This window comes from Lithobates pipiens, unplaced genomic scaffold (genome assembly GCF_037356315.1).
Source record: "Lithobates pipiens isolate NorthernLeopardFrog02 unplaced genomic scaffold, aLitPip1_a1.2 Scaffold_8, whole genome shotgun sequence".
Taxonomy (NCBI): domain Eukaryota; kingdom Metazoa; phylum Chordata; class Amphibia; order Anura; family Ranidae; genus Lithobates; species Lithobates pipiens.
In genome coordinates, this window is record NW_027507903.1 from 496,472,058 (window position 1) to 496,488,609 (window position 16,552).

General features: G+C 42.7%; 1 protein-coding gene across 1 annotated transcript in view; it reads right to left on the minus strand.

Moving 5' to 3' along the window:
• LARGE1 (LARGE xylosyl- and glucuronyltransferase 1) overlaps positions 1-16,552 on the minus strand; it is a 665,684-nt gene that overhangs the window by 361,501 nt on the left and 287,631 nt on the right. Inside the window, exon 3 of the mRNA XM_077469166.1 lies at positions 5,647-5,942. Within this exon, the coding sequence (XP_077325292.1) occupies positions 5,647-5,942 (296 nt within the window). The remainder of the gene's footprint in view (positions 1-5,646; positions 5,943-16,552) is intronic.

The following is a 16,552-nucleotide window of genomic DNA, read 5'->3' on the forward strand; positions in this document are numbered from 1 at the left end:
TATCAATTTACTCAGCGTACCATTATCTTTCACAATATAAAAAAATTGGGCTAATTTTACTGCTGTCTTATTTTTTTATTCATTAAAAGTGTATTTTTTTTTAAAAAAAGTACGCTTGTAAGACCGCTGTGCAAATACAGTGTGACAGAAAGTATTGCAACAACCGCCATTTTATTCTCTAGTTTGTTATAAAAAAAATGTATAATGTTTGGGGGTTCTAAGTAATTTTCTAGAAAAAAAAACTGTTTTTAACTTGTAAACACTACATCTAAAAAAGAGGCCAAGTCTTAAAGTGGTTAATAAATCAACCCCGATGTGTTTCCCATTCGCAAAATTTCCTATTTCGGTAAATACGCTCTACGTGCATGCGTGGTTAAACTGTGATTCACAGGAGCGCTGCCATTTACATTACAGTATGTCCACATACAGCCATTCACTTGTAAGGCAAGCTGTACTCGGCAGCACCTGCAGTTCCTCAGGCGTAGAAAAAAATGGCTGCAATTTTACACTGGGCAAATCTTCTACCTCTCACCGTCAATGTACATGAGAGCAGAATACTGTAATCGTATTAAAATGCATTTTATACTGTTATGATATTGCTTAAGGTAAAGCAAAACAATATGCTTAGCATATCTTAACAAGAGATCAATAACTGGATAAGTAAAGGGCAGTAACCCATGGCAACCAATCAAATGTAAAATTTTATCAGTCAGAACAATGAATGAAATAACTACCAGTTGCCATGGTTACTGCACTCTGTATGTTGCATTTGGTAATATTAAAAAGCCAATATGCTCAACAATCCGTTTTCAATCAATCTGCGCTCTGGAAAAATATCCATATGCACCCGAGCATACAGCCTATCTCAGTGACCGACGCATCACGCCGCTTCCCTGAACAACCTGTGTGCGCCACGACCCAGGACATCCAAGCGCATGTTGATTTTTTTTAATGCATTCATCCACCAAGTCAATTTTTGCAGCACTTCGTCCATGCAATAAGAAGTGGCGGAACAGTCTTGCGATTAGTAACAGAGTCGGTAATGGAAATGAGGTGGCTGGGGACACACACGCACACACACTCCATAGGACTTTACACTTTCCTGGAGCCGATGGGAGGCTGCGCTCTTATACCGGCGCGCTGGGGCCAGAGCGTAAGGCGTGAAGCCACATAAGCGCCTGTCACGCTTCTCTCCACTTTCGCAGCCATCTGAAATGCAGACTTTGACTAGGGGGCAAGTGGGACTAACCTGACTGGGTTATTAAGTACAGAAAAAAAGGATTTAAGCTCTTCGAATCCATTACGCACTTCCACCTGCAAGAATTCGACTTTATCGTATTATATTCCACGATGCAAAGCGTTAGTAAGTTGTTTTCAATGCATGAAATGGTATAGAAAATAAGGTTTGCAAGGCATGTAACGCTGTGGGGGGGAAAAAAAATAAAAAAATGAATATTCTGCCTGTGAATTTTCTTTCGTTTACCCTCCCCGAGAGACAGGCCTGACTCACGCTGTCAATCTGAGTTTCACGGCCCATTTGAACCGCGCATCGCGTCCTCCTGAGAGATTCTTATGTTTAAACACAACACAGTCAGCATTGGGGGAAAACAAACCGTTAACCCGTAAGAGAGCGGAATTCGAGGTGGTGAAACTCTGCAGAGTCTTTGTTATAACAAGGGAGGGAAAAAAAATTCCTTTATGCAAGTGGAAACAAAATGGGCCTTTTGTATGGTTATTGCTTGGGAGGAAGAAAATAAGATAATTGCATAGTTACATGCCTTGAATTACATATGTTTTTTTTAGAGCAATGCACTTGAAATATTCCTAATGGCAGGTTCTTTGAGCCATTTCAAGGCTGACTTAGGTTAGTTATGCATTGTTCATTTCTGTATGTCCTTTAACAATATGGTTGCTTACATTGTTGCGATCTGTCAAACCTCAATGTGGACCTTCTAAGTGCACATTGTACTCCAAAAGAAAAAGAACAAACAAGGTTTAACTGCTTCCTGACTGCCGACCGTACATATACAGGGTGGCCCGGCTGTGCGCCTGTATCTGTACGTTATTGGGCGCACATGCACGCCGTTCCCACTATGACTGGACACACCGGGAGCCAATCAGCAGGTCCGGCAGCCGCGATGGCCACCGCGACCCGCCAATCATTCACATGAGACACGGAGCAGTGGTGTGCCTATGTAAACAAGGCACGCCGCTGATCTCTCAGTGAGAAAAAGAGAGATCCTCTGTTTTTTACCAAAGATATGCAGCAGAATACATATTGACCTAAACTGATGAAGAAATTCATTTTTTTTTATTGGTAATGTATTACAGCAGAAAGTAAGGAATATTGGGGGTTATGTACTAAAGGCAAATCCACTTTGCACTACAAGTGCATTGCAAGTGCACTTTAAAGTTGGAAGTGCAGTCGCTGTAAATAAAGGGGAAGATCTGAAATTAGTGGAAGCTCTGCTGATTTTATTATCCAATTATATGCAAGCTAAAATTCTGTTTTTTATTTCTCTTGCATGTCCCCCTCGGATCTACAGCGACTGCACTTTCAAGTCCACTTGTAGTGCAAAGTGTATTTGCCTTTCGTAAATAACCCCCATTGTTTTTTACTCAAAATTGCTGCTCTTTGTTTGTTTATAGCGCAAAAATAAAAACCGCAGAGGTGATCAAATAAAAAAGCACTGTTTATGGGAAAAAAAGGACATCAATTTTATTTTGATACAGAATCACATGACCACACAATTGTCAGTTAAAGCACGTAGCACCGTATTACAAAAAATGGCCTGGTCAGGAAGTGGGTAATAACTTCCGGGGCTGAAGAGGTCAAGAAACAGAAAATTATAATTAAAGTGAAACCCCAGCAACAACAACACCCCAACCCCCTTTCCTAAAGTCCCTTAGATATTCTTTTTCAAACCTTCACATATTTCTGCTCCTGTAGTATTTAGCCCAGTTCTTCTTCTTCCTTGGCAGTGAAAGTGAGAGGTCAATTCTCCATAAACCTACGGTGGTGGGGCTTAATAGAGCTGAGGTACCTGTCATATGCACTCGTCAAGAGTGATGAATATGCCTGCCCTATCCATCCACCTCCTCCATTCATAGAAACTGTACTATAGCTTCTATGAATGAAAAACAATCTATGAATGGAGGACGACTGGATGAATGAAAGGTTTTGATTCTTACTAATAGATCATGTTTCATTCAAAGAAGCTACAGTATAGCTCAAATATCATTAAATGACAAACAGCGGTCCGGATCTGGACTGGGTCAATGTCCCATCCAGACCTGTCGCAGTTGTGCCTTCTAGGAGCCGGTTCTTCCCCGCAGCCGCCACTAGCACTATCTCCCTTGCAGAGCTGACATTGCTAGGCAGCACAGCCGAACGAACGGTGTGAGCTGGCCCTGCATCCTAGCAACCAATCAGTTAACTGGGGCAGTTCCCGGCTCCCACCCTCTGTCTATCACTGTTCTGCCCTTCCGATGTCAGCTCAAGACCCCCCGTGCCTCCCGCCCTGTGTAAGCTAGGACTGGGAAGAGGGCTCTGTCACTGCTATGAAGTACAGGGGAAGACGGGGTGATGTGAAGGAGGTCCAGAAACTGTAATTTGATGAAGGAAGGGGGGTGATATAAAAGGGGGGCAAGAACAGGAATGTGAAGGGAGTGATATTCTACAAAGGGGGTGAGCACAGGAATGTGAAGAGGGGCTGGGGACTGCAGTGTGAAGGAGGAATGCTATAAAGGGGGTGAGAATGATAATGTGAAGGTGGGCTGAGGAATGCAATGTGAGAAGGGTGTTCTATAAAAGGGGGAGGACAGGAATGTGAAGGGGGTGCTATAAAGGGGGTGAGAACAATAATGTGAAGGGGGGCTGAGGAATGCAATGTGAGAAGGGTGTTCTATAAAAGGGGTGAGGACAGGAATGTGAAGGGGGTGCTATAAAGGGGGTGAGAACAATAATGTGAAGGGGGGCTGAGGAATGCAATGTGAGAAGGGTGTTCTATAAAAGGGGTGAGGACAGGAATGTGAAGGGGGTGCTATAAAGGGGGTGAGAACAATAATGTGAAGAGGGGCTGGGGACTGCAGTGTGAAGGAGGAATGCTATAAAGGGGGTGAGAATGATAATGTGAAGGTGGGCTGAGGAATGCAATGTGAGAAGGGTGTTCTATAAAAGGGGGAGGACAGGAATGTGAAGGGGGTGCTATAAAGGGGGTGAGAACAATAATGTGAAGGGGGGCTGAGGAATGCAATGTGAGAAGGGTGTTCTATAAAAGGGGTGAGGACAGGAATGTGAAGGGGGTGCTATAAAGGGGGTGAGAACAATAATGTGAAGGGGGGCTGAGGAATGCAATGTGAGAAGGGTGTTCTATAAAAGGGGTGAGGACAGGAATGTGAAGGGGGTGCTATAAAGGGGGTGAGAACAATAATGTGAAGAGGGGCTGGGGACTGCAGTGTGAAGGAGGAATGCTATAAAGGGGGTGAGAATGATAATGTGAAGGTGGGCTGAGGAATGCAATGTGAGAAGGGTGTTCTATAAAAGGGGGAGGACAGGAATGCGAAGGGGGTGCTATAAAGGGGGTGAGAACAATAATGTGAAGGGGGGCTGAGGAATGCAATGTGAGAAGCGTGTTCTATAAAGGGGGTGAGGACAGGAGTGTGAAGGTGGGTGATCATCCTCAGTTGCTGTCTTAATGACACAACAAACACATAGTGAGATAGACCAGATGGGAAGCCCCCCACAGTCAACTGAAGCAGCTTGCACAGCAAGCTGACAACGCAGCTTCTAAATGTGAGGCAGTGGATTTGTGTCGTCAGCCTGCAACAGGAAGCTCTGTTGCTGGCAGAAATTTCAATTATGAAACTTTACAACAGATTCACAAAAATAATTGCTTAAGAAAACTGTATACAAAGAAGAATTATCTCAAACATACTGAAAAATGTATTGAAGGTTTACATACACTGAAAAATAAATTGGAAATATGACTGTTGAGGCGCAATGGGCCTAGGTACGAATCAACTGTAACATAATGGGAAAAACTCCAACCTCACCCTTGCCCCTTCACCCCATTTAATAAACACGCTTAGTACCAATAGGTTGGAAAGGGCAAGGCCACAGCTTTATTTAATTTCCAACACATGTTAACACTTTAAATAGTGCCAGGCACAGTTGAGCACGTAATTCCAAAAGGGGCCTGTCCTTACCAAGTGCTGGACATACAGCCTACTTCCAATTTTCCATCAAGGACTTAGCCCATTACAGCAACTTCACTGCTGGCAAGGTCAAGAAACCGCAGCAAACTATGGCATACCAAAAAGAAAGATGGGGCAGGAGGGTAGGTAGCTCTTCCAGCCACGTTCTTCTAAAAGGCCCATAATTCCCTGGGGCAATACATTTTTTGAGTTCAGGCCCAGCCCATTCCCCATAGTTCAACCAATCCTTAGTGACCATAAACCTACATTGTCCAGCACCTGGCCATGCCCCCATCAGTCAAGGCTCTCTTTCCCTATAGGGGATTCAAGAGGCCTTCACTTTTGGGGGCCAGTGACTAATATGAATGGGGCTCTACAAAATGCTGAGGGTAAAAAGGGGATCATGGCTATATTTATGTGCAAAATAAATGTATAATTTACTAGTAATACCTCGCATTTCTCCACCACTGGTTGCTGGCCACACTCTGAGCTGTTCCCAGCCACGATTCCTGCTCGCAGGCTCTCGCTGTCACCGGTCCCTTCCTCCATGGAGTAGGTTTTGGAGCGGTTGTTGAGACGATGTGAAGTGCCACTTTTCTGGAGCAGACTGAGCTGCTTGCGCAGGACACGGTTTTCCTCCTCCACTTCCCGTACACGCACCTCCAGGTTCTCTCGCTGACCGGAGGAGGAATAACGGGGACTGTGAGGCTGGGTGTCCAGCGGAGACAGGGAGACGGCCTTCCCATCTGCAAAAAATGGACAGGAGATATCAGAGAAGGAAAAGCAAATGGAGATATTGAAGAGAGAACAGAAATGAAAATTCAGACTTCGCTGGCTGTAGGCCAATTCCAGGTTGATGAAAACATTGAAGCCATAGACAGACAAAAAGAGTTATAGTTTCAAAATAAGGTCAAGGTCTCATTATAAGTTCTCCTGAAAACTTGAAGGGAAGTGAGCGCCTCTCAGCACACAAACTTCGGACTCTCATGGATGTAAATGTATGGCCCACCCTTCATGCCACCCCACATATGTGTTACTCGGTTGCAAGAGGTTAAAGCGGAACTTCAAAATGGGAGTCTGTCTCCTCCTGGATCCCTGGACAGGTAAGTCAGCAGCTACAGTATTTGTAGCTGCTGACTTTTATTTTTTTATTTCTAAGCTGAAGAACCACTTTAAGACCAATATAGATACTTCCTATGGTGTACACATAGATATCTTAGGCCAAACTCCTTAGAAAAGCATGCGTACTTTGCTCAGCCTGAAACATCATCAAGGGCAGCCCGTTACCTTGAGCTGTTTGTCAATAAGCAGCACCATTGGCAACAAGCCTGACTTGAGGTGACTGTAAGAGGTGACAGAAATTCTAATTTGTCCCTTTGCACGGATATTTTCAGAGAAAGGTCAATACATTTTCGCAAAATTTGGGGATTTTGTAAAAATGCATTGAAGTCAGAGAAGGTGAAATTAACTCTGGGCAGATAAAATGGCACAAAGTAATGAAGCTCCGTACTCGTTAATACATTGTTAAATGTATGTTTTTTTTTTGTTTTTTTTTTTAACTGGTTCAATACAGGGCATTTTTACCCCCTTTCTGCCCAGGCCAATTTTCAGCCTTCATCGCTGTCACTGTTTGAATGACAATTGCCCGGTCATGCAACGCTGTACTCAAATTTATTTTTTGTCATTTTTTTTTCACATAGAGCTTTCTTTTGGTGGCATTTAATCACCGCTGGGTTGTTTTTTTTTTTGCAATAAAAACAAAATAAGAAAATTTTGTAAAAAAATGTTTTTCTTCTGTCAGAAAATGTTGTAAATAAGTCATTTTTCTCCTTCACTGATGGGCACTGATGAGGCAGCACTAATGGGCACCGATGAGGAGGCACTAATATGCAGTAGTGATTGGCACTGATATGCAGCACTGATAAGCACTGATAGGTGGCACTAATGGGCACTGATAGTCATCACTTATGGGCAATGATAGCAACTGATGGACAGCACTGATGACCAGGCACTGATGGGCACTGAAAGGCAGCACTGACTTGCATCACTAATGGGCACAGATTGGCATTACTGATGGGCACAAATTGGCATCACTAATGGGCACAGATTGGCATTACTGATGGGCACAAATTGGCATCACTGATGGGCACAGATTGGCAACACTTTTGGGCACTGACGGGCATCATTGCTGGGCACTGTTAATGATGACAAGTGCCCTGATTATCTGTACAGGTCTCCCCTGTGAGGAAATGCCACTGATTGTCTCTCCTCTCCTCACACGCTATTAGTGCGAGACGAGGAGAGCAGATTTCCTTGTTTACTTGTAATCAGCTGTGATTGGACATGGGTAAAGAGCCAAATCATTGGCTCTTTATTGAAATCGGGGGGTTCCCGCGATTGCCATGCTGCTTGCCCCTATGTGCGCAAGTGTGATGAAATTGGGGCGACATCATATGACGTTGTTCCAGAACAAAAGTGCAGGGTAAGTACCAGAATACGACTTGGTATAACTGCACAGCAAAGCTCAGACTGGAAGAGGAGGAAACAGCAAAACAAGAAAATAATATTAATAACCAGATGAAGTAGCATGCTGGCAGGAGGTGAAAGAAAGACTAAAAACGAATAAGTCTGCTGCTTTGCTTTTCATTTTTCAAATTACTGGCTTTGGTTGGCATCTGAAAGTGAAAGTGCTGCAGAGGAAGATCAGGTCAACTCCTATATCGGGCAGGGCTATGGTGTACATCTCAGGACTAGTTGGACAGAAATACAAATCCTTTGGCAGGTAAAAGTTTTCAAACATGCATTTCAACAGTGGATTTAGCTGTTCAGAGTTCAGCTTTAGGGAGTTTTGTGGTGGTTTTAAAGATTGTAGTGGGTTTTAAATGGCTCCTGAGGATTATGTAAGCGCCTTTCAACTATCTTAGACTTGTTCTTGTGCCAAAAAAATGGTCCCTCATTATCATATTTTTTTTTTATTTTTCTTATAAATAATTAAGAAACAGACAAAGAACGAAAATAAAAAATAAAATTAAGTGCCAGTGCACAAATGACATTAATATACACAAAAAAGGAAAAAACACAAGTACAAAGGACAGTAAAATAAACCTAACTACTCAAAATATAACCCCCCCCCCCCCTCCAAATAAAAAAGCTTGAGGGGAAAATTGAGAGGTTTAACTTCAGCATTTTTTTTTCCAAACAGCAAAACTGTTTTTACAAACAGCAAAACATAGTTTCCTGCTTGTGTGATTGGCTCATTGATTTTCCCAGAAGTCTACACTAAGGTACAAGTCAGATTTTAGGCATCCCCTGCAACAAAAATTACATTTTTGGTGAGATACTCCCAACAGGAACACATCTAAAGGGATGCAGGCCCAGCAGCTTTTCTCATTACTGCCCTGCAGCTGCAGCTGATTGATAATTATGGAACCACTCCTGTTAGACTCACTTTCCCACATAGACACAGACAAACACAGGGATTTCTCCAGAATAACAAAAAGGTAGGAATCTGTAATAAAGTTAGTTAAAATCCTTGTAATGTACATAATGCACCCAGAGGGGGAATGTTTCTATTTCAACAAAAGTGGAGTTACTCTTTAAATAATTTTTAAAAAAATATTAAACATGTCATACTTACCTGCTATGTGCAATGGTTTTGTACAGAGCAACCACAGTCGTCTTCTTCTGGGGTCCACCTCTGGCACTCCTTGTTCCTTTTTAGTGAGTACCCACCATAGAAAGAGGCTTTATATGGGGGCACCTGTATAGACCCAAACAGCAGGTCTTGGTCACGCCCCCTGCTCCCTTGTGATAAGATTTAATTGACAGCAGCAGAAGCCAATGGCTTCCATTGCTATCAATCTGTCCTTTGAGGAAGGGGAGAGCCAAGGGAGCCGCTGCTCTTGTGCATAATGCTGGATCAAGATCGTTAATTAGATGGTGGGCTGGGGGGGGGGGGGGGATTCTGTGTCAGAGAAGGTTTATTACCTTAATGCATGCAAGTTCTCTACAGTTCAGATACTTACCCACCCAGGAGATCCAGCGTTGTCCTGCCGAGATCCCCCACACCACCATGTGTGATGTCATCAGGAGGCTGCCGGCTCTTCCAGGTTCAGCTAGTGGGCTTCCCGATGATTTGCCACTAGGCCTGCCACCCTAATCCTTTGTGAATAAAAGACTAGGCCTCCTAAGATATATGACATGCATATGCTAGGAGACACAGAAAGAACAGTGCATGTCATTCACCTAGGGAAGTGACATGTATAGGGGGCAGAACCAAACCCTTTTTAGTAAAAAAAAATAATAATAATAATGCGTAAAAAATTAAATAAAAATGCAATATTGATGTAGATTAGAGGAGGGGTGGAGGGGATGGAATTTTGATTGGAGGGTGAAGATCCGCTCTAACATCTTAACCCTGTATTCATCACCAGGTGTTTGAGTGGAAGGCTTTTAATACTTATCAATAGACCTACGGCAAAATCTGAGTATGACCATAGGCTCAAATCATAAACTGTCCTATATATGGCACTCCCAGATCCCACCATCCAGTCATATATGGCAAATCTTCCTATCAGGGTATACTCAAATATCAAATTATCTTTCAAATATTTAGGAATATATACGCCATACGATTAATCACAACTATACTCTCTCAAATATGAGCCTCTACTCAAGACCATCTCAGACCTTAAGGCTATGACAGGAAAAAGTTATCATGGCTAGGCAAAATAAATGTACTCAAAAAGGACATTACCCCAAGGTTCCTGTAAGTCTTCCACACTATTCCAGCTCATGTTCCTGTTCCATTCTTTCGGAAATTACAACAGTTCTTCAACACTTTTATATGGGGTTTGAAGCAGTCTAGGCTAAATCGTAAAATACTCTTTTTACCCAAAGATAAAAAGTTGAGCTATTGCTTCTAATATTGCTTTATATTATCAAGTGTTGATTCCCACTAGAATCATAGACTGGCTCCATCCTTGCTTATCAAAGATTTTGGATCAAATCGAACAATTCCTAACTCCACTTGACTTAAGAGCCCTGCCCTGCCATGGATAATACCTCTTAAATGCTGGGTTAAGAGGTAGTATCTTTGGTAGGGCTTACGAGACAAACTCTGGACATCTTTGACAAAATGGTTTCAAACCTAGAAATCTCTGCATATGTTGGCCCTATGACACCATTGTTTGATAACCCAACTTTCCCCCGAGCTGTTCATAGATCCTCACTTGGTGCATGAAATAGAGTGACACATCATATACTTGCTATTGTCAGTAGGCATTTCCACATCAAGTATGACAGAACCTTTTTTGAGCACACATGGACCAGGCAGGTGACTCAAGGTAGAAAAGGTTAACATCCTGCCCTACATCCTTTGAAAACATACTTTGTGATTATCCGTTCAATATCTTAAATTGACTCTATTTTGTCTGCTCTCTCACAGCCAGATCTTCTCGTATACATGGCTGCATGGGGAAAGGAATTCGATACTCAATTGGAATCTGACAACTGGGAGAAGGCATTCATCCTTTCACGTAAACTCTCTATTGCCAGCACAGCTCAGGAAAATAATTTCAAAATTCTTACTCAGGAATATGCTATCTATGCTCCCCTTTTTGGCGATTCGCCAAGGTACCTAACCTAATAGAATGGGTGTTGGAATTAGATTCTATAATGGACTTAAAGCACCTTTTAGCAGAAGAAGGTGATAGGCTGAACCGGCACACAACTACGCGGGCCTCCTGGGTGATATTTTGTAACACAGCGGAATTTCAAGTTGTTCCATCCTCTTGAATATATTTTTCAACTGTTTCGGCCATGGTGGAGGGTGGGGGAATTCTTCATTCCCCTTCTATCCCCACTGTTCTCCCTTTTGCTCCCACCCTAGCCTATGCTCTCACTGTTACTTATTGTAGATGCCATTTATCTATAATAAATCTCTCACTGACCTATTGTGATATACTTTATATAGATTCTATATGCAGAGGGTATACAACCTAGAGCAGTGATTCTCAACTAGGGTTCCTCCAGAGGTTGCTAGGGGTTCCTTCCCAATTGGGAAATGTCTGCCTCTCGGATAAATTCTCACTGACACCATTGGTCTTTCTAGCTATCTGTAAGGAGCCAATTCTTCCAAATGACCACACGTGTATGGACCACTCTTCCCACTGACCATCACAGTAATGTATCATGAGTTGTAGATTTCTATTTTTTAGCAGGGGTTCCTCGAGACCAGAGAACTATTTCAAAGGTTCCTCTGTGTTGAAAAGGTTGAGAAAGGTTGACCTAGAGAGTGGCGGCGTTTGTACCTCTGTGTACTTCCTATGCCGATTTATTTCTGTAAGCCACTTTGTAAAACTTTCCAATATATGCCAGAATGTGATTCTGAAGCTTTGTACTGTTTGCCTTATTGTACTAATTGGAAAAACAATAAAATAAGACTGAAATTTATTGGGCTGTTTTAATAATTTTTTATTCCTATCACTTTGATGGGCTGCTTCACTGACCAATAGAAATGTATAGGATTTTGAACGCTCAGTAGAGCTAAAAGGACTTGATATTTCATCCCTTATGGTAAGGAGATTAAGGTGGTGAAAAGGGGAGGGTACGTATGCCATAGGGATCATCAGGTGGGCACCACTCTTCTTTGTAGAGACAGAGTAAAGCTGTGGCACTACCAGAGAGTGCTGGAATGTTGCCCAAGAAGAACAATCGCCTTTACAAGCCCAATCACTTTTACAAGGCTCTTTAAATGTGTTGCCTACCTCTCAACCTTGCCACTGGAGCCACCAGTGGTTCCCAGACTCTCCTACTCCTCCAAGGAGCCCAGGAAAGTGGAAAAAAGCTATAATATTGAGAGCAGGAGCAGCTCAAGGAACATCCATTTCCCAATGCCCCCTGCAATTAATGAACCTGGAGGGAACATGAATTATTTCACTTCCAGGTTCACAGCTGTCATTCCACTGCTACTGTAGCAATCTGTGCCTGATTAGCTGCAGTGGAGGACAGGAGAGACATTGGGGGCCCGATGTCTCCATAAAGAGGACCTGTCACCTACCTATGCTATCACATTCGGAGCTTGGTAGTCCCCTTGTGATTTGCAATAAATGTATACAGTGCCTTGCGAAAGTATTCAGCCCCCTTGAACTTTTCAAACTTTGGCCACATTTCAGGCTTCAAACATAAAGATATAACATTTTAATTTTTTGTGAAGAATCACCAACAAGTGGGACACAATTGTGAAGTGGAACGAAATCTATTGGATAATTTAAACTTTTTTAGCAAATAAAAAACTGAAAAGTGGTGCGTGCAAAATTATTCGGCCCCTTTACTTTCAGTGCAGCAAACTCACTCCAGAAGTTCAGTGAGGATCTCTGAAGGATCCAATGTTTTCCTAAATGACTGATGGTGATAAATAGAATCCACCTGTGTGTAATCAAGTCTCTGTATAAATGCACCTGCTCTGTGATAGTCTCAGGGTTCTGTTGAAAGCGCAGAGAGCATCATGAAGACCAAGGAACACACCAGGCAGGTCCGTAATACTGTTGTGGAGAAGTTTAAAGCTGGATTTGGATACAAGAAGATTTCTCAAGCTTTAAACATCCCAAGGAGCACTGTGCAAGCGATCATTTTGAAATGGAAGGAGTATCAGACCACTGCAAATCTACCAAGACCTGGCCGCCCCTCTAAACTTTCAGCTCAGACAAGGAGAAGACTGATCAGAGATGCAGCCAAGAGGCCCATGATCACTCTGGATGAACTGCAGAGAACTACAGCTGAGGTGGGAGAGTCTGTCCATAGGACAACAATCAGTCGTACACTGCACAAATCTGGCCTTTATGGAAGAGTGGCAAGAAGAAAGCCATTTCTCAAAGATATCCATAAAAAGTCTCGTCTGAAGTTTGCCACAAGCCACCTGGGAGACACACCAAACATGTGGAAGAAGGTGCTCTGGTCAGATGAAACCAAAATCTAACTGTTTGCCCACAATGCAAAACGATACGTTTGGTGTAAAAGCAACACAGCTCATCACCCTCAACACACCATCCCCACTGTCAAACATGGTGGTGGCAGCATCATGGTTTGGGCCTGCTTTTCTTCAGCAGGGACAGGGAAGATGGTTAAAATTGAGGGGAAGATGGATGCAGCCAAATACAGGACCATTCTGGATGAAAACCTGTTGGAGTCTGCAAAAGACCTGAAACTGGGACGGAGATTTATTTTCCAACAAGACAATGATCCCAAACATACAGCAAAATCTACAAAGGAATTGTTCACAAATAAACGTATCCAGGTGTTAGAATGGCCAAGTCAAAGTCCAGACCTGAATCCAATCGAGAATCTGTGGAAAGAGCTGAAAACTGCTGTTCACAAACACTCTCCATCCAACCTCACTGAGCTCGAGCTGTTTTGCAAGGAAGAATGGGCAAGAATTTCAGTCTCTCAATGTGCAAAGCTGATAGAGACATACAACAAGCGACTTGCAGCTGTAATCGCAGCAAAAGGTGGCTTTACAAAGTATTAACGCAAGGGGGCCGAATAATTTTGCACGCACCACTTTTCAATTTTTTATTAGTTAAAAAAGTTTCAAAAATCCAATAGATTTCGTTCCACTTCACAATTGTGTCCCACTTGTTGGTGATTCTTCACAAAAAATAAAATTTTTATATCTTTATGTTTGAAGCCTGAAATGTGGCAAAAGGTTGAAAAGTTCAAGGGGGTCGAATACTTTCGCAAGGCACTGTATATATAAGAAAAATGTAAAAAGGGTTTCAAAAATAAATCATAATAAAAATAATAAAACAAAAGCACTCCTGTCACCCCCCCCCCCCCCCCCCCAGCACATATATATAAACATTATTTGTGCCACATATGTGAGGTTATCGCCACAAATTTCTAAGTAAAAGCAATACTTTTCCAGCCATAATTTATGATTAATGCTAAACCGATAAACTGTAAAAGCTTTTAAAACAGCGCCTATTGAGAATTTTGGTTATAATTTTTCCCCCCAAATAAGTGGGGCATACTATTGTGCTTGCTAGCACTAAACATTATTTTATTGTACATTTTCCTGAAAATATGCATTTGATAAATAGCTGCGTAATTATTGAGAGACATAAAAAGTTGCGGCTACCACTATTTTACACTCCAGGGTCTCTGTTTTCAGAAAATATATAATTGTTTGGGGGGAATAAAATACATTTCCAGCAAAAAATGCACATTTTAAGAGTGAAGAGTGGTTAGGCGATGCTTCTTTGGCGGCTGGACTTCTAATTATTGTACATTTTTCACTAGCCATTGTACAAAATATAATTCTGACCCGAGTTCATCTTCAACAGCCTCACTTCGAATTCTTTTCTCTGAAAAGCTTTATACTGATAATCTCATAATTCACTGCATGTACACAAGAAAGTGAAAAAGCAAACATATTCCACAAGATATACGGGGCTGAGATCATAAAATGTTACTATCTGCATACATATACCGGCACCTTGCTTTTTAAGTATGATTAATGGTTGATGTTATGTATATATCAACACAATTGCCAGCAAGCATATTTTTTTATGCTCCTCTTATTCAAAGTCAGCTCTTTCTAAAAAGAAAAAGGGAAAAAAAAAACTACTCAAAGTGTGAGAGGGGAAATAAAAAGAAAACAATAAATCCCTCATCAGTTGTAACTTCGTCTTCTTGGCCTTTTCTGTAGTGCGTGGAGGAAAGCGACTCCTTTGAACCCTGGGGAAATCGCCAGGTCCGTTAATTAAGGCCACTAGCGGATTGGTAATTAAAGCTGTACAACTGAAAAAGCCTTTGCTCTTTTAATTTGGCTGTTTGCTGCTTAACTGATCTGTTAATTAAGAGCAAGGGACGTAAGTCGCTCGTTTAACGCCTGCATGTGCCTCAAATGTGTCTGAATTCTTATAAAAGATTTAAAATAAAGGCTGGGGAAGGAAGTGCATTGTGGAAAGTGTTAACAGGCAAGCAGGAGCCTCATCTGTTGGTTGGTCAGTTCCTTTGGTCATTATGGTGTGCACACAAATCATTTGCCAACGGCTATAAACCATTTTCAGCAATACGCATCTGCCTGAATACAATATATAATCAATTTCTGATTTGGCTGTAGTTGGCAAAGCACACAACTCCTGCTGACTGGAGGAGGATATGCTTTTAAATGTTACTTTGTTTGGATTATAAAAAAATAGAATAGTTCCTCTTTAAGGTCAGTTTTAAGGACAGCTATTTTTTAGTTTGGTGGATTCTAGAAAGGTAAACCCCCAGACAGTATCACCCATCTTTTTAAATCTCTATTGGCTAGATCTCTGAGCTAAATTCTCAAGCCTGCACACCTGTTGTGAACATTCTGAGGGGTTTCCACCACCCCTCTACTGAGTTCCAGAATCTGCTCCTCTATTGTTCCCGTTATGAGGGGCTCTCACTATCCCTATGCTGAGTTCCTGAGTCTGCACACCTGTTGTCCCCATTATGGAGGAGTTCCTACCATACTTCCATTCCATTATGAGGGCTCCCAACATCCCTGCACTGAGTTCCCAGGTCTGTACACCAGCTTAGGGGTTCCTACCATCCTTATTCTGTGTTCCCATGTCTGCACACCTGCTGTTCCCATGATGAGGGCTCCCGACATCCCTGCACTGAGTTCCCAGGTCTGTACACCAGCTTAGAGGTTCCTACCATCCTTATTCTGAGTTCCCATGTCTGCACACCTGCTGTTCCCATTATGAGGGCTCCCAACATCCCTGCACTGAGTTCCCAGGTCTGTACACCAGCTTAGAGGTTCCTACCATCCTTATTCTGTGTTCCCATGTCTGCACGCCTGCTGTTCCCATTATGAGGGCTCCCAACATCCCTGCACTGAGTTCCCAGGTCTGTACACCAGCTTAGAGGTTCCTACCATCCTTATTCTGAGTTCCCATGTCTGCACACCTGCTGTTCCCATTATGAGGGCTCCCAACATCCCTGCACTGAGTTCCCAGGTCTGTACACCAGCTTAGAGGTTCCTACCATCCTTATTCTGAGTTCCCATGTCTGCACACCTGCTGTTCCCATTATGAGGGCTCCCAACATCCCTGCACTGAGTTCCCAGGTCTGTACACCAGCTTAGAGGTTCCTACCATCCTTATTCTGTGTTCCCATGTCTGCACACCTGCTGTTCCCATTATGAGGGCTCCCAACATCCCTGCACTGAGTTCCCAGGTCTGTACACCAGCTTAGAGGTTCCTACCATCCTTATTCTGAGTTCCCATGTCTGCACACCTGCTGTTCCCATTATGAGGGCTCCCAACATCCCTGCACTGAGTTCCCAGGTCTGTACACCAGCTTAGGGGTTCCTACCATCCTT